Here is a 23,027-nt window from a genome sequence, read left to right on the forward strand (position 1 = left end):
TTGGGAAATGATATCAGTAACCTTCGTATGAGCCTTACATTTCATAATTGATATTGCAGTGGGTAGATGTATTGCATCTAATAAGGCATGAATGAGGGGTCCGTGCTGAATGTGGGCACCGTGGGAAGTTAAATAACCTCTCTCTCGCCACAGCACGCCGAAGTCATGTACAACTCCGAATGCATAACGTGAATCAGTGTATATGTTGACTTTTTTATTTGTGGCTTGAATACAGGCTTGTGTCAGAGCGATGAGTTCTGCGGCTTGAGCTGACAAGGTGTTTATACGATTAGTTTCAATGACTTCAGTATCTGTGGTGACTGCGTAAGCGGCCACTAACTCTCCTGTACTTGTTCTCATACATGAACCATCTACATACAATGTTAGGTCTGGATCTGACAATGGGACATCTGTCAAGTCTTGTCTGGGTTTCGTCGTGATTGTAATAACTTCAATACAGTCATGGGCTAGTGGGTCTGTTCCGGTTACTGGCAAAAGTGTGGCAGGATTCAATGTGTTACAGCGTCTGATTTCTATATGTGGCTGAAACAATGTAAGTTCATATCCTGTAAGTCGCGCTATAGTCAAGTGTTGTGTTTGCGTTCTATTTACAAGAACCTCTACTGCATGTGGTACTTGAACTGTCAACGGATGTCCTAACACTATAGCATCGCTTTGTCTGATTGCTAAAGCTGTTGCTGCCACTGATTTTAGGCACGCAGGCAAAGCCTGAGCTACGGGGTCTAATGTACTAGAAAAATAAGCACATGGTTTGTGTGCTCCTGCTTGTTCCTGTGTGAGTACTGACAAGGCAGTACCTTCGCGTTCTGTAACAAAGAGTGTAAACTGTTTTCTGTAACATGGCGTTGCTAAAACAGGTGCTTGACATAAAGCTTTCTTTAGGCTTTCAAAAGCTTGTGTGTGTTCCTGAGTCCAAGGGAGAACAGTCGATGTGGCTGCCTCCTGTGTGGTTAACTGAATGAGTGGTTTTGCTAGAAATGCATATTGAGGGATCCACTGCCTGCAATATGAAGTGAGGCCTATGAAAGCTCGTACTTCCTTTTGTGTCTTGGGTATTGGCATGTTAGCTATCAACTGAATGCGGTCGGGTGTAAGCTGCCTTCCCTCCTTGGACAGCGAGTGTCCAAGATAAACGACTCGCTGGACACAGAATTGCAGCTTAGAAGGGGACACCTTGTGCCCCTTTTCGGCTAGAAATTGTAAAACTGTCAGTGATGCTTTCTCACATTCCGGTTCGCTTCTCGCGGTGATCAGTAGATCATCGACGTATTGAAGCAGGGCAGTGTTAACTGGCATGTGGATACTGTCAAGTTCTCGTTTCAGTGCTTGGCTATAGATGCTGGGGCTTTCTGTAAATCCTTGAGGTGCGCGTGAGAATTTAAAGCTACGCCCATTTAAACTAAAACCGAACAAATATTGGCTTTCCGGATCTATTGGGACGCTGAAAAAGGCATTTTTGAGATCAATTACAGTAAAGAATGTTGCTTCGGAATCAATAGCTGTCAGTAATGACGAGATATCTGGGACCACAGGAAATTGTGGCACAATGCATTTGTTTAACTCGCGCAGATCAATAACCAATCGATATACTGGCGGGGCCGTAGGATCTGTTCGTTTAAGAATCGGAATTATCGGTGAATTACATACATTGGAGTCTGTTTCTACAACTACTCCTTGGGCAATGAGCTCGTCAATGATTTGTAGTAAAGCCGCTACAGCATCTGGTGGTAACTTGTATTGTCGCATTCGTGGTAGCACCACTCCTGCCTTTAATGTGACTCGATATGGTGTAATATTCATGCAACCAACATCAGTAGGGCCTTGTGCCCATAGATGTGTGGGTAAAGTCTGCAGTCGGGGATCCATGTCTCTAGACACATAGTGACCTTTAAAATCACGTAAAAACAACCTTACTCCTTCCGGAGAACAACATATTATGGCTCCTAGGGCTTTCAACGTTTTTATTCCTAACAAGTTTTCTGGACATGATTTAGTAAGCAATAAATCTGTAGTTCGGGTCAGAGGTCCTATCGTAAGTGGAAGAGGCTGTGATACTTCATTAACAATAGGTTTTCCTGAAAAACCAAGGGAAATATTCTGAGAGCCTGAGAGGGGTGCCCCTGGAACTTCACTACGTTTTATAGTTGTTCGACTTGCCCCTGTATCGAGTAAAAATTTTCTATCTTGACCTAATAATTCACTATGTACATAAGGTCCTTCTTGATCTACAGGAATCTCGATAAGGGGTAAGTCAACTTCCCTCTCTAGGCTAGTTCATGCGTAACGCTGATACTCAGGATATTCATACTGTGCGGTCTGATACATTTGTCGTGTTGTTGTCTGTGTGGCAGCAGCAGGCAACGGTGGTGCAGCTGGCACAAACTGTATTGGCTGTTGTGCGGCTGGCATGGCCTGGGCATGCTGCATAGCTCCTTGTTCATTCTGATCTTGTCTGAGTGGCCGTGATCTTTCTTGTGTTTTACCTATGGCGATATTATGTTTTAAAACTGGACAATCGTGTACGTAATGACCTGGCTTTTTACAATAATTGCATGTCCCTTTTACAGGTCCTGCTGAATCGGAATGTGTCATACCCTTTTTATGTCCTTCAGCTGGAACTGTCTGGGAAACTAGCATTTTCATTTTCGTGTCTTTCATGCGTCTGTGTTCATGTTCTTGTTCCTCTCTAATTCTATTGTGATGGTACTGTAACATTTGTAACATTTGTGATGGAGTGTTACCTTGCCAGGTACTCTCGAATTTTAATATTCTATTCTTTACTGGGGGCAGGGCATTTTCCACTAATTTTGTTACAAACAGATGCGGGTATGATTCGCTACTTGCTTTTATGCCACTATTTATACCAAAACATTTCTCGAATCGGGCATAGTAATCACTAGTGTCTTCATCTTGCTTCTGTTTACAGGCTGAAATTGTACCCCAATCTTCCTTTTTCGTAGTTAATAAACGTGGCAGTACCTGTACTAGGAGACCTGGTAGTGCTTTAGTTTTGTCCCCAAGCCCCGAACCTGGACCTCGGGCCTTTTCTTCTGCTTCTAATGCTGACCATTCTATCTTTTGGTCTCCTACCTCCCACTCTTTTTCCTTGAGTTTTTCATAGATGCCAGCAGGCATCAACACCTTTAATATTGTCATAATGTCGGGGTAGGTATACTCTCCCATGAGTAACATGTCTTTAATATCTCGGTGAAAACCCGCTGGATCTTTGTCATGACTGGGTACCACTTTCTTCATTTGCAACAATTCTATTTTTGATATGGGCGTATATACAAATACGCGCCTAAACTCGTTGTCCTCGCCTTTTATTGGGTGCACTTCTCGTAAGGGATTCTGTCTATCCATGTGATACGTGGTTCTTTCCTTGACAGGCAATGAGACATGCTCTGAGCATACAAAAAGAATATACTGCTTTCTTGACTCTAGAATTTCTTTAATTAATTTAGTACCTGGACCTCTCCATTTATTCATAAGCAATTCAGTCAATATGTCAGGTAAGGGACCAGGGTCCGAATGCTGACTCCGATATAGTATAATGAGTTGTTGAATCATATAGATCCCAGCTAACCTCTGTTCATCTGGGGTGAGATTCAAAAATGTGCGTACTACTGTATCATCACTATATTTTCCGGGACTGTCCACCCAATGGACAGCTGCCCTTGCTAAATCTTGTTCGTCCATAGAATCGAGAAAATGATAACCCCTTCGTTCTCGGAGTAGTTTGTCGGCGGTTTGGAACGAATGCTCGTTAGACCTTATATTAATTATAGGTATTTGGAAATTCCTGTCATTATCTGGACATATCGGACGTATTGAGTCAGTATGACATCTAGTCTGATTCTTATTACAAGATCTTCCTCTACCTACATAGGCTATGGTGTCCGACTGTCCTGCGGGCAGTCCTGACCCTTCTTCCTCGCTTTGTTCGAACTCGTCTGCCTCTAATCTCTCTTCGTGTAGGCGTTCTATTTCTTTACGGATCTTTCGGCACATGGCTATTATACAATTTTGCTTATCGCGTCTCCCTTCTGATATATTCTGGCTCCACCTTGTAAGAATTTGCATTGCATCCGGATCTACCCCCGGTCGGTCTTGATTTCTGATCACACAGTTTATGAGGAAACGTAACAGTTCCCCCTGTATTTCTACCTTCTGGTATTCCATAGCTCTATTAATACATTCTGGATCTCGCCCTGTTTGGACAAAATGGTATATTTTATCTAGATGCGCAGGCATTCCTGGTAACTTCGCTAAATACACTGCGGCTCGTCTGATACGCAATGATGCCAGGATCATTTCGTCCTCTATACCGGGCACCGGGTCATATCTACAATCTACAAGAAGTTCTTTAAGCGCACGGGCACTTACGAATTTGGGTGTACGTGAATGCGCTGACTCTTGAAAAGTAAGTTTATTTATTCTAGGTGGCGTAGAAAAAATATTGGTAGCACCTCCCGTGGCCCCATCTGGGGCGTCGGGTGTGAAAGGATTCGTCGAACGTGACACAGCAACTATAGGTGTGGACACAGCTATAGAAGTACCTGTAGGAACAGATGCAGAAACAGATGTGCTTGCCGGAACTTGTGACTCATTTTGTTGCTGTAGGGATACGGGTGCAGGGTCTTGGCGTTGGACCTCCCTGGTATGCGGTCTATGCGGGTCGGAATTAGCATACTCGGGAGCTGCGTCATCTAGATATGAGGAAAGAAAAACATCTTCTGCGGTTCTAGGATGCCCTTTAGGATGTACCTTGATTGGGAATAATGGGGGTGGCAAGTCTTTCGGTATCTCTGGAGTAGCCTTAGGTAATCCTTCGGCCAGAAGGGGATACATACCATTCATAAGGGCATTTCTTTGTCTGTCTACTTGTTCTGATTTCACTCGGATACCTTCCTCAATTAATAGATTTTCTCGATCTTTGTTTGAACTTTCTTTACTCTTCTCTTCCTGTCTACGTGCTTTTTCCGTACGTCTATGAGATTCTTTACGCCATAACTCGACGGCGTCTTTCTGTGACTGTCTGACTTTCCTTTTCCATAACTCTTCCTCGACTTTCATGATGCACTCTGCATCCCAGGTCCCCGCTGCGGGCCACCTCTGACTTTCTGGTAATCCCTTGGTGTAGTCTACCCATAAATCAAGAAATAATATAGCGTCTAAGCCATGTTTGTGATACATGAAGTGCCCTGGAGTATCCCTAGGAGGAATAGGGACGGCTTCTTCGAGAACCCCTTTTCTAGTAGTGATCTGTCTTAATTTCGAAAAGAGCGGCATATTGACAACTGATCTGACACTTAATCTTGAACACACTTAATACGAAAGCACAATAATGAACAACCATTCATACCACAATATGCAGGACGTTTAACACATTAAACATTAAACATTAAACCTTTAACTGAAACAACAATGATGATCGTCGGCATAACTAATCACCAAGCTTAATCCTTGACTATAACTAGATACTTCGGAATACTTGATATACTGCTAAACAGTACAGATACACTGCTAAAACAGTGCAGACCGGATTTGTGTACCCAAACCCGTCTTGACCGGCACAACCTATGTGCACGTCAGAAATGCCTCCCCAGTAATGGTACTCACCGGGTAGCTTCGGAAACGGAAGGCCTCGGTAACTTGAACTTGAACCGGACTGGACTCGACTCGTCTCGTCGGAAACTGGGCTTGACTTCGAACTGGTGGGTCTCTGTATACCTCGGATCTTGCTCTCTCAGCTAGGCTCTGGTCGGGATACTTCGCACTTCTCACCGCCTCGTCTGGGTGTTGATCGCAGTCTCAGTCGCCCCCGCTTGACCGGAGGGAGATACAGGAAATCCTGCTGGTACGCGTTATTGTCCGTCCAGCTGTGGCAGGAGACCGGGCCTGCTACTCACCGCCGGCGCGTGAGATGAGAAAGTGTCCCTGTTCGGGCGCCATCATGTGGTAAATAAAAATTCCTTTACCTGGACTGAATTTGATACAGAAACATTATAAAATAGCTCAGTAAAATGAGAGGCAGAATCCGTGATATTAGAGGTTCGGAATGGGCTTTATTCCAGTGATCGATTATAATCGGATGCTCCAAGTTCCATCACCACGGGGGTTCAGGAAGTGAAGTACATACTTTATTGACAAGAAGTAACTTTTATAGTACATACATTACAATGAAGCGAATGCAGTAGGCGTAACATTTGATAGGGAAATTGACGATTGGTCTGCGTAACCAAAAATGGGTGTAATAAGGAGTAAAAAGGAACATAATTGGTTATGATGTCATACATAGGTGGATCTATAAGATAATACTTGGCCTAGATGCGCGCGCAGCAGCATGACGTGTAATTGACGTGTAACTAGGGGGTGAAGGGGACTTGACATTAGCTCTACATGTGGAGACGAAAAGTCTGGGGGGTCAAGTCAACCTAATCCCAAATCATATCTTACATCCTATGTTTAAAGAACTATGTTATCCATAAAAGAAGGACTCTCGGACAGAATCTATTCTATACTGACTGTGCGTGCGTGTACAAGCGTCTAAGTGTCTACACTGAATGCGAGGGGGTAGGAATATTCCATGGTAACAGGGCTATGAATTACTTGCATGAGGACCGAGAAGCCGGGCCTTTTGCTCGGTAACTGGAAGAATGTTTACTTAAACTACTAGGCAGGAATGCATCGGCTGAGGGGGAAGCAGATAATTCGAAGGTGAAATACAGTTCTTGGCAGAGAATAGGCTGATGTCAGGCTTCGTGAGCCGTGCAGAGAATGAGACAAAGTTCATTGTCACAGATGCAGGCTCAGACTGGAGCTTTCAGAGGCAGAAGGCAAGAGGAGTTTGATGACAGAATCAGGGCCTACTTGCCTGGACTGTAAAATGGCATAAGTGAACCATATAAAGCCGGTGGCCTTTCATATTTAGGAATGGAATATCCGGCCTATTCATGGCGGATCTGACAGAGGACATGTTGACGGTGGACGCACATGCATTTGCGTCTTCATAACTGGAACTGGAGGGAACATACATGTACTTGTGACATGCACATAGAACCGTTGGGGTCCAAGATAGGGGACATAACTGACCAGAAAAATCCATATCTATGGGGGCCTCCTGTGTTCAAAAAGTGCCCACATGGCAGGATGCAGTTGGTAGCCAATGTGTTACTAGGTTCCCTTCCACCTGGTGACCACTTCCTGTGGAGTGTGGCATCTGGCTATCCCAGGATGCCCCATTCAGCCCACTCTCAAGGTGACAAGACCCCTCTCACGTCATTTAGACCTCCCTAGCTCACCTCCGGAGTGTGGCTGCCTCTAGGCTACATGCCCCTGGGGAAGCCTTTCTGCTCCCTGTAGCAGCCTGTCTACCTGAATAATAGGGCAGCCCTCCCCCAGGTGTGACACATCTGCCCTTTAAGGCGGCCTCTTCTTTGAAGCCTGCCTTTTGGTGGTAACATCCAAGAAGCTTCCTGCAAGAGGGAGGAGACACCTCCCTTGCCTGCAATCCCTCATTGGTCTCCTTCCTGAGGGTTCCTGGCACATCTCTCCAGGAGGGCAGAAAGCTGTCTTCTGGAGAAGGCTCCATGTGTGCCTGGGGAGGCACAGGAGTTTTAAAGTCAACAAAGAGGCAGCTTTGTAAAAGCTGCACACTGTAACAAGGTATATTAATATCGACTCGAGATACAAGCCGGGCTTAATGTAACAAGTTGTTTGATACCTTGGAGTGCTTACTTTGGGTGCACCATTCAGGTGTTAGCACAACTGCGGGGTTCAGTGTGTAACCGTGTAGTCGCAAATTGGGCGCTCAAGTCTTTTCTCAGTAAAAATTGCAGTTTTGCATGTTTAATTTCCAGGACAAAGTACATGGCCTGCCTGTGTCATACGTTGCACCCTGCCTTTAGGGCTCGGTAGGCCTGCCAGAGGGTGACGTACACACATGTCCAGTGGAAGTGGTGGCTTTGCCATTGCTGTCCGTGGCAAAGCCGGGCTCGCAGTGCGCGACTTCTCCACCAGTCTGCAGTGGTGGACTGGGGGACTTGTTTTACTTGGGGGACTTTCAGGAGGGCAGAATCAGTGCTGCATGCCCTGGGATACCCACTAACTGACATGCCCTGGGTACCAGGGTACCATTTGCTAGGTACTTACAGGTGTAAGTTTGCCATTTCCAATTGGGTGCAGTGAATTCAACATACACTGTAAGGTCACGGCACTGGCACTGAGGTCAGATCAGCAGGCCTCAGTGCACTCTCAGGGTCAAAAAACCAGCAGAATCAGTCGAAAACCCAGGGGGTGACCATATGAAAAAAAGATGCATTTCCTTACAGTTCAAGATTTTGTAACCTAAAGCTGTGGATGAATCCTAGGGCGAATTAAGAGCGGGAGCCAAACTCATGGCCAGCACAGGTTGAGTTCTAGGTCTAGGTCTGGATGTACTTGCCTCCTCTTTCGTCATCGTAGTCCTTCAGGGAGAAGAGGAGGGAAACGTAAAAGGAAGACACTCCCAGGCTCCCCCAGGAGGCAGTCGAAGGGTAAAGCCCTACATTGTTCTTCCCCTTTCAGTCCTTCTCCAGACCCAGATTTAGTGAAGCTTGTTCTTCCTCACAGGCTCCTCCAGCCCCAGCGCTGCTTCCATCACCGGTGCCTTTGACAGCTCTGACACCGGGCTGCCACAAGTTGCTGGTGTCTGAAGCAGACCCAACCTCTGTGCGATGATGAAAATGTTCAGGCAGGCATTGGTCCTTTCTGGAGCGCCATCATGCCCTATGATACCATATGGGATCCTGTTCAAGGTTCACTGACGGATCCCCCCCCTCAGTGCAGAGCGTCCTTCTGGCTCCATTGAAACCACCTCCGGCACCATCTGCTGAAGATGTTCGAACACAGGGCCGTCACCAGCTCCTTTCACCCAAGTGCTGATACAAGTTCTGATTTTGCCCAGTCTACCATTGTCACCTGCGACCCCTCAGGAGGTTCCACTGACCCTAGTTAGCACACTGTGGTACAGGAGGGAGGCTCCATGTTTGCTTGAGGAGGAAAAGTGCAAGGTGGATGGTGCTGGCACCCATCGGCTCACTTGAGACACCATGCATTAAATGTTTGACACAGATTCTGATTTCTAGCAGCTTTTGGAGTAGGAGCCCTCACACACAGATGCAAGCCTTTGCAGCCTCGCCACCCATCTGAGATAGATGATTTGCTAGCCCTACAGAATACAAGTGGGCTAGAAACATTGCCAGAATTACACATAGGCCCACCACAGCACTTTGCCCCAGCAGAGATTGCGCCGTTTCCCACAGTTCTCAAGAAGGCACCAAAGGTGCTGGAATTGCCCCTCCCTTCATAGAAGCTCAGACCAAGCCTTCTCACTGAGCTCCTGCAGATGCCACCATGTTGGCAGAGCCTCTGCTCCCATGTAATGAGGCCATTCTTGAGTCTTTGAAGACGGAAGGGGCGCACAGTGGCAAAGCGATACAGAGCTGCTCCAGGGGATCCAGACCTTTTTTGTGTGCACCCTTCACTAGAGAGCCTTTTGGTCCCGGCTACCTCCAACACTAAACTTATTTCAGGTTCTTTCCCCACCCATCCACCGGATAGGGAGTCGACAAAGTTGGAAGGGGTGGAAAGAAAGTATTCTCAAGTAGTCTAGAGTTGTGCTTCCTCAATGCTGCTTGCCTTCTTGTGCATTACACACATGCCCTATGGGAGATGGCCGCAATGGTTGTGCCAACAAAAGTTCATTTTATGGAAAATGGCCGCATTGGTCAGGATGCGCCCTGACACATAACCAGGGGTGGGGTTGGCCATGGCAGATTCAGTCAGTGGGCAGGGCCATTGGGTCTTGAGTGGCTCTACGCCATCACCCCTGGTTGCATTCTACAGGCTCTTCCGGTGATTACCAAGCTACACTTATTGACATGCTGGTTCAGAGCAATTGTCTGTTCAAAATCAAAGCAGATGTGCAGTTGGAATGCTTTTCAGCTGGATGAGCAATAGCCAGGTTGGGGGGGGCGCTAGAGTTCCCGGAGCAAGATGGTCGCATCCTAGTGCTGCTCTGCTGGTCAAGGCAGCAATCTGTCAACTATCCTGCAAAAACGGCGACATCCCTGGGTGATAAGCACATGCCTCGCTGCCTTAACCTGTGAGGATTGTCTTGGTGCTGCTGGCATCGCCGCTCCGTGCCCCTACGCGCCATAACCAACATCGCCTTACCTCTCTACAAAATGGCGGCCCGCAGAGATCTTGGCGCCGATATCGATCTCTGCGGAGTCGGCCGCCCGCTGCCTGCTGCCTGGTCACTGTGATCTTCTCGTAGGGTGCAGAATAACACAGTCACTACAAGGGATCCCCACCCCCCCACAGAACTCCTGCGGTAAGATCTTGACCCGTAATTATTGCACGCAGCGGATTGCCGCCTCTGCAGCACTCCCCGGAGGGACGCCGGATTAACTTGCGCCCTAAATGCATCGCAAACAGCCACTGACGCTGTACCATATTCCCTTGGCCCCTCAGCGCGTCCTGGGTAGCCTGGGATCCCTGCGGCAGGTGCCTGTTTTACTGCGGGACGCTTAATACAGCACATGCTGGATCCGCGAATCGGCGCTACGATTATTTACTGAAGACGCGCTTGATGGACCCTCTGCACCGCGCTTGCTGAGGCTTGGCACTGCGGGGCTTTCACCAGCTGCACCTGGCGGCATGCTGCTTGGCCGCCTCATCTCTGGGGCTGCTCTCACTGAAGCAGATCTGCTGTGCAAAATGGCGCCCTCCTGCTCCCCTTGACCTGCCAACCTGAAGACCTGCCGCTGCACCAACTGGTGATCGCTCAGGGGAGGTAGCGGCAAGGTGCATATTCTTGCATTTATAATCGGGCACTCAACTTGCGGCATACCCATTATTTAAAGGATGCTGCCTCTGTCCCGTGCTGTCTGTGCTGGTGGCGGGACGGCGCACGCATCGCTAGTGAGAGGCTTGCCTGGTTGGGGGTAGTAGGTGGTGACAAGAACTAACTGCGCTGGCCCGGCCTCACGAAAAGCACGATCTGTCTGACCCTCACGTCCTCCCAATCGGACTGGTTGCAATCGGTGGTCAGTGGCAGTGCTGACACCATAGTATTGCGTAATTAAGGACCACAACGCTGTATCGCAATTATTGCACCAGGTGATGCAAACCATCCAGTCTGCAACAAGTTACATACGCAGGGCGCCCTGCCACCTACACGATCTAGCTCTGCTGTGCGCTTGTGTCCGCTAATTTCAAGCTCCATCATGGGAAGAACAGACAAGCAGCAGACAAAATTAAACTTTGAAGCGCGGCGTCTCATGAAAACTCAAGCCCCAGTCGCATCAGACACTGAGCCAGAAATGGAAGAGGGCACAAATACCAAGCTGGAGCGCCTGATGCTCAGTATGCAGCAGAGTTTGAAAACTATTGACGCGTAGATTGACCACCTCAATTTGCGCATGGATAATATGACAGCCAAAATCGACAAACATGGCGCCCGAATAGCTGAAGCTGAGCAACCCTTTTCCATGACAGAAGACAAGATGGAGGTCGTCAGCGCATCGTGCTCCAGCATGGAGAAAATACTTGAGGTGATCCAGGCCAAGAACGAGGATCTCGAAGCCCGTTTGCGCAGGAACAATCTACGAATTACGGGCATTCCCGAATCGACCAACACTGGGGCCATGGAAACATATGTGGAAACACTGCTCAAAGATATGCTAGGGGCTGAACACTTCTCCAATGTGCTAATTGTGGAGAGAGCTCATCGATCCATTAACAGCCAAACCTATACCAGGGGCACCTCCACGTCCCATTATAGCTCGTCTTCTGAACTATAGGGATCGTGACACAGCGCTGTGCCTGCCCCGGGAGAAAGGAGTCACCACTTATCAGGGCATGAAGGTTGAGGTGTTCCCTGATTTCACCATGGCTGTACAGCAGGCACTGAGGGAATTCCACTCCGTAAAGAAAAAGCTACAAACACTGCACATACAATATGCAATGTTATATCCTGCACGACTGAGGATACACCACGCAGGGAAAGCTCGCATCTTTTTGACGCCTAAAGAGGTTCTACAATATGTGCGTCAGATTGAGCGGAAGGATTCGGCACGTGCGGTGGAAACGGTTGTGGATGCTGGCGCAGAGAGCTGAACACGTGAGAACTATGCTGACTGGAAGGCGTGTGACGTGGCCTTATTTACAGACTGTGGGCTCTGACATGCTATGTTACTAATGTTTTAATTATGATGCCTTTTATCCAGCTATTGCCCTACGGTCACTGCATTTCCCTGTCTGTGTTAAAGGTCATGTTGCTTATTACGCATTTTTGATACTCACTTGTTATATTCTGATACCTGCTCCTTCTGCTGATAGAAGGCATGTTATTATGATCTGAAATTTGCTGTTAGCTTTGTATACCACCGGGTGTTACGCACGAGTATATCCGCCTCGACCCCCCCTGTATCTACTGGGGGCCAACAGCCACTAGCGACCCTCCACAAAGGGAATACCCCACAACTAACATATTTTACATTTTTTTTATTTTTTACCTGTGGTATTGCACCCTTTAGCTGCGTCTGTTGGTTCTAACTGTAACATGCGGTTGCATGGTGTGTTTTTGGTTTGAGGAATGGGACCTTTGGTGTCGTTCGGATGCTGGAGTGGGTGGGGGGAGTTTGTTGGGGAATTCTGTATCACTAAGATAGTGTTGATGGCGCAACAGCAGCAGACCAAAGTCCACTTGAATACTGATTTTGCAAGATGGCTCGCTACAATACCTACCCACACTCATCATGACCGGGGCTAAAGTGCCCACAATCTCTTGGAATGTTAGGGGCCTTAACAACCCCAAGAAGGTGAGACAGGTGCTTTCCTACTTGGATCGTCACAGCATCCAGATAGCCCTCTTGCAGGAAAGCTACCTTACTGACCGAGCAGCCTCTACAGTGGCTACCAGATGGGCAGGATTGCGGCTGGCGGCCTCATATTCCAATTTTGCCAGGGGAGCCATGATATTAATAAAGAAAGGTACCCCCTTTCAACCAGTGCATGTGGAGGAAGATAATTTGGGGCAGTTTGTGTGAGAAAGTGCCATCTTTCCTGCATGGTATGCCCCCACGTTTTGCTGAATTGCTGAATGTACTTTGACTGAGTGTGCCCTGGACTCCTGCCAATCAGGTGACCAGGGCCTATGTTCCTTCCCTAAAACCTAAAATCCCAAATTGGCAAACCCTGGCCACATGTCAGCCCCTGGTAAATGGTACCCTAGGTACCCAGGGCCTTGTGACCAGGGAAGGCCTCTAAGGGCTGCAGCACTTATTGTGCCACCCTTAGGGGCCCTGTACCCTTACACACACACAGCCCTTGCAAGCTGAGTGTCTGGGTACAAGGCAAAAAAAGGGTCGACATGGCACACATCCCTGTGTGCCATGCCCACAACCTCCACTGCCCTGCCATACATCAGCCACCCCTCTAGCTGCGTGCCCTATGCCAGTGGTGTGGGCACAGGAGCATGAGACCAGTGCCCCTACAGTACCCAGGTCCATTCCTGGGCACTGTAAGTGCAGTGATCCCATTTAAGAGTATATGGTGCTGAGAGCTCATCAAACACAAACTCCACAGTACCATAATGACAACCCTGAAGACTGAGAAGTTTGGTATCACATTAAACCCGCACTGATTCCAATGTGGGATTTAATGTACAAAGCACTACAGAGGGCATCTTAGAAATGCCCCCTGAAACCTAACCTACAATCCCCGTCTGGTCTGGGAGGCTGCCTAAGCTGCCACACAGCAGACATATTGCTGGACCCCTGGGTGGGAGAGCCCCTGCTCTCCCGGGCCTGCAACAATGCACATCCTGGGTGAGGTGCTAGGTCTCCTCCCCCAGGATGGGCAGGGGGAAGCTTCAAAGGCATGCCACCTCTGTGAGCTTCTCCAGGCCACTTGCTGTACCCAGAAAACTGGCCCCCACCGTTTCTGACCCCCACTCTGGCGGGAAGACTGGCCGGAAACCCAAAGTAAGGACAGGGGATGTGCCAGCCTGCCAACCCCACCCCTCAGGTGGGGGAGTAGAGGTGAATCACATCTCCGGGAGCTCGCCATCTTGATGATGGGAAGCCCTGCCCAATCAGGACTAGGCTAGTGCCCCCCTCCCACAGGAGAGTGGCAGGATAGGGGGTGTACCCACCCCAGGACAGGGACCCATTGGTCCCTGCCCTTTACCTACCTGGAACACCCCTAAATCTAGTATTTAGGGGCACCCTGAACCTTCCTTCTCCAGATTCCAGATTCCGAAAAAGCAAAGAGCAAGAAGAAAGAAGACCTGCCGTGCAGCTGCTAAGAAGAGGAAGACACCAACTGCTTAGGCCCCAGCCCCACCGGCCTGTCGACCCTCGAACCTGCTCCTGCTACATCCCGGCACCTCTTGTGGCCAGCAACCTCACAAACCCCAGAGGACCTGGCTACCTTGTGACTCTGAGCATCTGGGACTCCCATGAGCACTGGCTCTGCTCAAAGCAAGTTCTAACCCCTGGCATCAGCCCGGAACCGTGAACCCTGCACACTCTGCACCCGCCAAGCCTGGCCTGTGCTGTAGTGAACAAAGACCCCGAGGAAGTCCCCCCGGCAACTGTGACCCTGAATCCGGCACCCAAGAACTCACCTCGACGCTCCTGATGACGCCTGCAGCCTCAGAACCAGGTACCCACCCAACCGCGATCAACAGAGGGTAAGATTTCCCGACATCAAAAGGCACCCCAGCGCACTGCGGCCCCCTGTGCCCAACTCCTGGGTACCTACCTATCCTCCAGCTACCCAACTTACCTCTCGAAGTGGTGGTGGCCCCTGAAGAATCTTTGTCCCCAAGCTTGCAGCCGTTGTTCATCCTGGAGCTTTCCTATTGAAATCTATTGAGCGCCCGAAGGCTCAAAAGCACCCTGCACCCAGCTGCCCGAGTGGCCCTGGCAGTGTAACCTCTACTCCTACCTACTTCCGCATTTGCCCTGAGCAAGTGACCAGGAGCCCAGTTCCCACAGCCGCGTGGCCTGCTAGTCAGCAGCCACCAACCAAGGCCCCCCTGCCTCCCATAGGATAACATTGGGCCTAACTCACTCGGCACCCGGCTGCCCCTGTGCCACTGAGGGTGTAACAACTGTACTTACCTGACCCTGGGAGACCCCTGAGTCTGTAACCAGAACCTTAAATCTGCCAGTCGAGTACTTACCCAAAAGCTGATAACCCAATTTTCCTCCATAGGGTAACATTGACTGGTTTCTTCTGAAATTTCTTCTAAGTGTGGAGTTTCTAAAACTTAAAATATTCACCTAAAATCAACCGAGTAAAGAAAACGAAAATACTCACCTGCTATTAGGAGAGATCCCAATGCTGGATCTTGGTGCCCAGCACTGACCCTGAAAAGTACTCACAACCGTACTTACCTTTAACCCAATTTTCTTCCACAGGAAATCACTGTTTTTCTGCGAAATGTCTTCTGTCGATTTTTGCAAACTACAAATATTCTTTAAAAATCGTACCAACTGTGAAAACGTAATTGCTTGCCTGTTTTAGATTGAGGTCCAAGTTACTGAGCTTAGCAGCCCAGCACTGGATTACAAAAGTAACGAGAACATACTATACCTGTAACTTGAACTTTCTCCCATAGGGAATCATTGACTGTTTTTCTATGAAATGTCTTCTGTCAACTTTTAAAATAGCAAAATATTGCCTAAAAATCAGAACAGTAACTAAGTCGACTTTACTCACTTGTTTCCAAGAAATGTCCCAGGACTGAATCTAGGATCCAGTCCTGGAGTTAGAAAATCCTGAAAGTAATCTATTGCAAATAACTTAAAACCCCCATTAAGCTCAATGTACTATTGTGTTTGAAATTGTGTTGCCTATTGCAACAACCTGTAACTATTACCTACAAAAGTCAATTGCGTATTGCAAAAGTATATAACTAAAGCATCTCCTTCTGAGAAAGTATATTTTGATACCTATTGTTGGTTCTAAAATAAAACAACCATATATTTTTTTTATATATACCATTGGCCTAGAGTTCAGTTCTTGAGTGTGTGAGACCGTTTGCTGACTGAGTGTGTACAACAAATGCTTTACACTGTCCTCTGATACTGTCTTACTGCTCGACCAAGCTACAACTTTAGAGAGTAAGGTTATATCTAACTTTAACCTCTGCCAAACCTCTGGGGACTGTGGACTCTGTACACACTAGGCCCGATTCACAGAACTAACTTAAGACAAAATCCTAAACGTACTACCATTTTGGTATTCACAGAAGGCACTTACTCATTTTGGTATTCACAGAAGGCACTTACTCATTTCGGTATTCACAGAAGTTAGGAGTCCTAACTTTAGGACTCCTAAATGCCTTCTGTGAATACCGAAAGTCTTAAAATTAGGATTTTTCTCAGTTTCGGAGTAGTAAAGTTAGGACTCCTAACTTTACTACTATTAAACTGAGAAAAATCCTAATTTTAAGACTTTCGGTATTCACAGAAGGCATTTAGGAGTCCTAAAGTTAGAAGTCCTAACTTTACTACTACTAAATTGAGAAAAATCCCAATTTTAAGACTTTCGGCATTCATAGAAGGCATTTAGGAGTCCTAAAGTTAGGACTCCTAACTTCTGTGTATACCGAAATGAGTAAGTGCCTTCTGTGAATGGTAGTAAGTTTAGGATTTTGTCTTAAATTAGTTCTGTGAATCGGGCCCGAAGTACCTATTTGGGAACAGTATACACAGAGCCACTTTCTCACACAAGAGGCCAGCAGGCTGTCTCTTCTCAGGAGTACGGGTAAAAGGCGTGTGCCTGTGACTACTAATTCAGTGCCCCCACCACCAGTCAACGCAGAGCCTCGGGTGAAGCGGCAGTTGTCTGTCAGGGGTATGCCTTCATTGTCTCTGTTGCTGACGCCCCCACTCTGACGACAAAGATCAAAGGTAACAAATTTCACACATCCAGTGGACTTGTGTGAATACTGCATTCACTTGAGTGAAAAACAGGGATAACCGATAAAACGTATACGGTCGGACAGCACAGCTTTTCCAAGCAGTGCAAAGTACTTTTGTCCCAACATAGAGCAGGCTAGAGAAAATCAAACCGGGCAGAGTGGGAGTTTTAGAACACCATGCAGGGGACGTCTGCCTCAAAACAAGGACATCCATAAACCGACATACTCCTATGAGAAAGAAGATTTGTTTAAAGCTCACGATCAACAAAAATCCGAAATGAAATTCCAAAAGCCTTTAAATCTGTTCAGGAGACAAAGGGCCTGATTTAGATCTCGGCGGACTGGTTACTCCATCCCAATGGTGACGCATATCCCATCTGCTGAAATATAAATCCCTTTATATCCAATGGTATTTATATTTCGGTGGACAGGATATCCGTCACCGTTGTGATGGAGTCACCCGTCCGCCGAGATGTAAATCAGGCCCAAAGGGTTGTACAGCTCCATCCTAAAGTTTTGGAAGTTGGACAGAATCAGAATTACTCAGTTTCTCCAAACCTTTCTGTAGGGTTCCTATTGTGCCCTTGGAGTGCATGGTTGAAACGGTGTGGGGTTGATGTTTGACCTGCCTAGGAATCAAGGCGGTGGCGTTTCAGGATCAAAGACGTGCTCGATTCATGGTGAATCTTAGGCATGATACGTTGTAGAGACGCGTGGCTATAGAGCCAGTTCTGCGTGTTATTACCTCCCATCATCTTTAGCAATGTTCTGTGTCGTAGAGTTAGTGGTAAATATGAATTCTTTAAACATTATTGTTAAAGCCGTTTGATGTGATCTCATAACCTTTGGGAATGTGTGGGCTCTGTGAAATCATTCAGAACTTTCAATAGGTCAAGTGGTCTTTGAACGCATTGTTCTGTGCAGACCATGTATGCTCTGCCTGGTGACGGTAGAGGCTGACCCCAGCTGTTCTTGGTAACCCTCCTCTGCTCTTGATGTACTGGGTGACTGGAGGGGCGGATCGAGCATGTGTTTTTGCCTCAGAGCACAGGGTTTGGGATGGGTTGCTGTGGTGGCAGTGGGGTGAGGTGCTTGGAGAAGCAGTGCAGACTTCCTCAGTCCTCAAGGGCACAAAGCAATGCTGTGCAGTCCAGATCTCTAACTGCCTCTCTGCTTGTCTTACAGCTGTTCAGAGAAGGATGCCAGCCATGGGCTGTGCCCACGACAGAACGGTGCTGTGCCTGCCACCACAGGTAAGGGAAGGGACCAACAATCATTTAAGAAGTAAGGCTTGGCATTTGGGGTCCGTCAGACTGTTGTGGAAAGTCGTGCCGAGGTCCTCACTCTTGTCTCCTTTCCTCTTCTCACAACCTCCTCTTATTCCTGCCTCTTCCCCAGTTTCCACATCACTTGCCCTCTCCCCCAGTGTTTTTAGGCTCTCATTTGCTATTGCTCCTCTTTCTTCCTTGCTTTTATTGGTGCCTCACTCCTTTCTTTCTCTCACGTTCTTTTCTTCCCTGTGTTCTTTCCTGTCTCATTTGCCTTTGTCTTCTCTCTCTCATTGCTATCTCTCTCCAACTCCTTCCAATCAGCACCTCTCTCTTTCACATTGTTTGTCTCTTCTCCCTTGGTCTCTTGGTTCATCCTCTCTTTTGTTACCCTCTCTCCTTCCCCTCTCCCTTGCTCTTATTCTCTCCCTCCATCCCCCCTTCTCTCTTGCTCTCATTCCTGCACTCCATGCTTCTCTAACATTCAACACGCTTTACATCCCACCTCCTCCCCTTTCACTTTTAGTCGATACCAGGTGGGAGCCTAGTCCTTTGCCCGGTCATCTTATCTTCCTCCTGGTATTCCCTCATTTCTCGCTTTTACTTCCTCTCCCTTTCCCTTTCGAGTTTATCATTCCCTCCTCTTTCGTCCATGTTCCCTTATTTAACCGTAATGGTTCCTGCTATCTCCATCTCATTGTCTCCTCTATTTTTTCATATTCCCACCTGTCTTGTTTTCTTTATCCCTGTTCTCTCCAGTGCTTGTTCCCTCCTCTCCCTTGTACTCCGTCCTCTCCGCAGTGTTGCATTCTCCCTCCCTTGCACTTGTTCCTTCTCTAGCTTCACTGTCTGTCTTCCCCTCTCACCCTTGCACTGTTGACTCTGTCCCTCATGGTTCCTCGTCTGTTCTGCTCTTAAACTAAGCATGTCCCTCTTTCTTTGCAGCCGATGGCCTTCACATCAGTTACATCATCGGTGGCTTCCTGAGCATCTTGGCCCTGCTCCTGCTAGCCGCAGCTCTGCTTATATACAGGTAATGCTTCGTCTAATAGGCTTCCTGCCCACACACTGATGAACCATTCGTACATGTTTCTGATTCACCAATGTGGCCCCGCTTTTATACACTTCAACCATTAGCTGACCAGATGATATTAACTAATGGGGATCCATCAACATACAGGATATGACTGCAGCGGGGGTGGCCACGCTTCTATAGAGAAACAGATCCACTGTTGGAGGCCCTGCTTCTACCCTTTAAGAGATACACATATGGACACCCTGCTCCATTTCAGGTAGCAAATGACTTCATGTTATGGGGAGATGGATATATGTAAATTACAGTTCAGCCAGTGGGAGCCCCTTTGATCTACCAATGGTAACTTTACTCATATCAGTCAAGTGAAACTTGTTCTAAACTAGTAACTGCTCAGCTGATGGAGTGGGTGCACCAGCTTGTGTAGGGCTACCTATCCTGGGGCTCCTCACACACACCAACCTATCCTGGGGCCGCTTACACACACCAACCTATCCTGGGTTCCTTACACACACCAACCTATCCTGGGGCTCCTTAAACACACCAACCTACCCTGGGGCTCCTTACACACACCAACCTATCCTGGGGCTCCTTACACACACCAACCTATCCTGGGGCTCCTTACACACACCAACCTATCCTGGGGCTCCTGACACACTCAAACCTATCCTGGGGATTCTCAGTGAGGCTGCCCTATCATTAGCTCCCCTGGCTCCCTGGATAGTGTGGTATCATTGTGTGTGTCCGCATGCTCGCATCAGATTAGCAGGCTGCTATCCCATTTGGACGTAAGCAAGAGATTGAATGTCTGGTAAGATCAAAAGAGACCCACCTTATTGAAAGAGATGTGGAAGGATGTGGAAGGACCACCTGTCCTGCTGCTGCCGCTGTTGCTTTCAGGAATCAGTGTTGAGTGTATGGAATCCGTCAGGTGTCCGCGCCACATATATCTGCTAACACCACGCACACATAGAGGGCTAGCACTGTAACAATAGGCCTTTGTTTGCTAAGAAGTGATAATGGACAGTACCCATCGAGCAGTCATTCGTTTGGACTGGGATCGGGCTTTCTGAGGGCTTCCAAAAACGATTAGATGCTCGTCAGATTGGCAATGGTCATTTTTTTCTTGTCAGTGTAGCGCTTAAGGCACCAGTGGCCATCTGAGGTGTGCAGCGCTTTTTCCCCTGCATTGTTTGGGTTCTTGACAAGTCTTTGGAGTCACTGGCTCTTTGAGGTGGGACTGAGCGTTAAGTGAATGAAATGAGGATCCTTCCTTGAGACGAATCCTATGTATTGACTCGAAGGACTAACAAGGTGTTCAGGTGCTGTGCGATCATGGCATCACACTATAGGACCATCGGATCAGAGTGCTTTAGAGAGACCCTAAAGCTGTCGCACTCTAGCGCCTAGTGCAATGATAATTGTAGAATAAAGGAATGCTGGGGTAGGTTTACCTCTGAAACGAGAATGAACCGGTTCCTGTATGGTCTCACCAAATGGATTTGGGCTTAAAGTTAAATACCAGTGATGAAGAGGGAAGACAGTTTTGGTGTCACAGTGCAGCACTGAGGTCCAGTGGGTGCACTTAGACCCAGTGGTACCCCATCCGCTATCCCCTCTTGACCACAATCTGCCTTTTTTCTCCATACTTCTTTATAGAGATACATATAGCATGGCATCCATGAGTCTACTGTCCATATGTTCAAACCGGAATGCCATCTCCACACTGCATCTACTATCAATGCAGCCATTGTTAGATACATTACAACGCTACACTTTACCACTCAGGCTGTATATTTTTTTCAATGTTTTAATCACCAGTTTTTGTGAGTGCATGTAAATAAATGTTCATAGCATTGTTTTGCCTTAGATACACAAGCTCTGCAAACTCCATCCATTTGGTGTTAGCGCTGAACGTTTGCAGGTTGTTTTTCTTCACTGAAGTCCTTCGAGGCAAGAGTTGTTGTGGCTTCAATAAAGCCATGACCTCCTTAAAGGAAGCAAGGGCGCCAGGAGTTAATAGAAATGTACAAGATGCTTTATCGACAGAGTAGGAAGAAATGCCAGAGGAAAGACAGGATACAGCCATGGTAGAAGAGGAAGAAGGTATCTTCGGCATCGTTCAAGAAGACATGGAGATAGATGACCCACAGGAGGAAATGCTGTGGCAGGACGTCAAAGCTTTCTCACCTCAAGAGGAGATAGGATCCTATGCCTAGGGGTCTTCCCCACCCGACGACATCCCTACATACCAATCAGTTGTGAACAAGGCAGCAGAAGCGTTCGGGGTGGAGATGGTGGTCAAAAAGGAGGAGACATGCTTCCCTCTCAAGACACTAACTTCTTCCGCATACGAAAGGAACCAGTATCTTCTCTTGCCCCCCTCCCCCCCCCAGCATTGTTAAACAACACAGAGAGGTTTTTTATAAGCTGGCGACAGCAAAGGCAGTCACACTGCACCTAGATAAGAAATACAGGGAATCCACACAATACCCCAAATGTATTCACGGCAATGGTCGCTGCCTTCTTGCGTGTAGAGTGTGACCTGGGTGTGACAGGGAGGGCTCTTCTAGCTTTGTGATAGCAGTTCAAGATTCATTTGACTATCGATCTGGTGATCCCGCTTTGGATTGGATGAGGTCAGCCCTTATGAGGTATAAACAACGGGTCCGCTTTGCGACAGGGCTTGGTCCTATCAATGTAATTCATTGGAGCACGTTTGACATATACAATGTGTAGGGCTCTCTCTGCTGCTAGTTCTGATTGGAGGGAGGCACTGGGAGCTCTATGGTTTGGTTGAGATGTAAAGGGGAACCCGCCTGGAGGAGGAGCTTAGGGTTAGTTGTAGTGAGTGTCACAACAAATGTCTGACAACCCTCACAAAGTATGTATTTGGTGCCTGGGGTCGGAGTACTGCTCCAGATCCTATGATGACTATGCCCAGGTAAACTGGAAGGCCAAATGGGGCCGCTTGGCCAAACTTTACATCGCCCACACAATAAGACTCAATGATGCGACCAGTCGTAGTCAAAAGGAAGGTCCCGTTCCCACTCCCGAAGTCACGGCACATCAAAACTGCATTCAAAGTCTTCTGGTAAGTCCAAGTAAAAGCATATGAAGTCGAAGCGGAGTTGGCCTATTCCTGCCACTCTTTGACTCCGGAGAGCTTGCAAGGGCATCATCGGGCCTCCTGGTTTTGCTCCCTTTTCCATTGTAGCCAGTTCCAAGTCTAGTCCCTAATTTTCTTGTCCTTTGGCGAGGTCACAGCAAGTAGAGACCTTCGCAGACGCCATGCTGCCCATTTTCTGCACTTCATCAGCTCTCTCTCTGGTGCACCTTTGGGCCCCAAGGATCATCAGGGGCCTCCTGTAAGACGTCCACCAACGGGTTCCCTGGAAGCCATCTGTGCCCCTTCTGCCCACATCGATTCAGCACTGGTTCCATTGCCAACTTTGGTTCAAGCACCACTGCCCTGTGCCAGTTCTGTTCATATCAATGCAGACGCTGCTGATGCTGGAGGAGGATTTACTGCCCATTGGGCCATCCTACTCTGCACAGATTCCACCACAGCCTCGATGGAGGCCATTCCCCGCCCTGACCGGCACACAGCCAATTCTCTCCAATTATGATACTGCTCTTGCCATGCAGTGGGGCTCAAACTTTACAATGACTTTCAGCACTAACTAAGACAGTGACCATTATGATGAGGGGGAAGTTTACT

The 23,027-nt window shown here is 47.9% G+C and overlaps 1 protein-coding gene across 8 annotated transcripts in view; it reads left to right on the forward strand.

Moving 5' to 3' along the window:
- The window catches only part of LRP4 (LDL receptor related protein 4), a 507,202-nt gene that overhangs the window by 428,687 nt on the left and 55,488 nt on the right, over positions 1–23,027 (forward strand). For all 8 annotated transcript variants that reach the window (XM_085646645.1, XM_085646639.1, XM_085646647.1 and 5 more), the window contains 2 exons: positions 18,191–18,258; positions 19,219–19,306. In XM_085646645.1, the coding sequence (XP_085502771.1) occupies positions 18,191–18,258; positions 19,219–19,306 (156 nt within the window). The remainder of the gene's footprint in view (positions 1–18,190; positions 18,259–19,218; positions 19,307–23,027) is intronic.

The sequence above is a fragment of the Triturus cristatus genome, chromosome 3_1 (assembly GCF_964204655.1).
Source record: "Triturus cristatus chromosome 3_1, aTriCri1.1, whole genome shotgun sequence".
Lineage (NCBI taxonomy): Eukaryota > Metazoa > Chordata > Amphibia > Caudata > Salamandridae > Triturus > Triturus cristatus.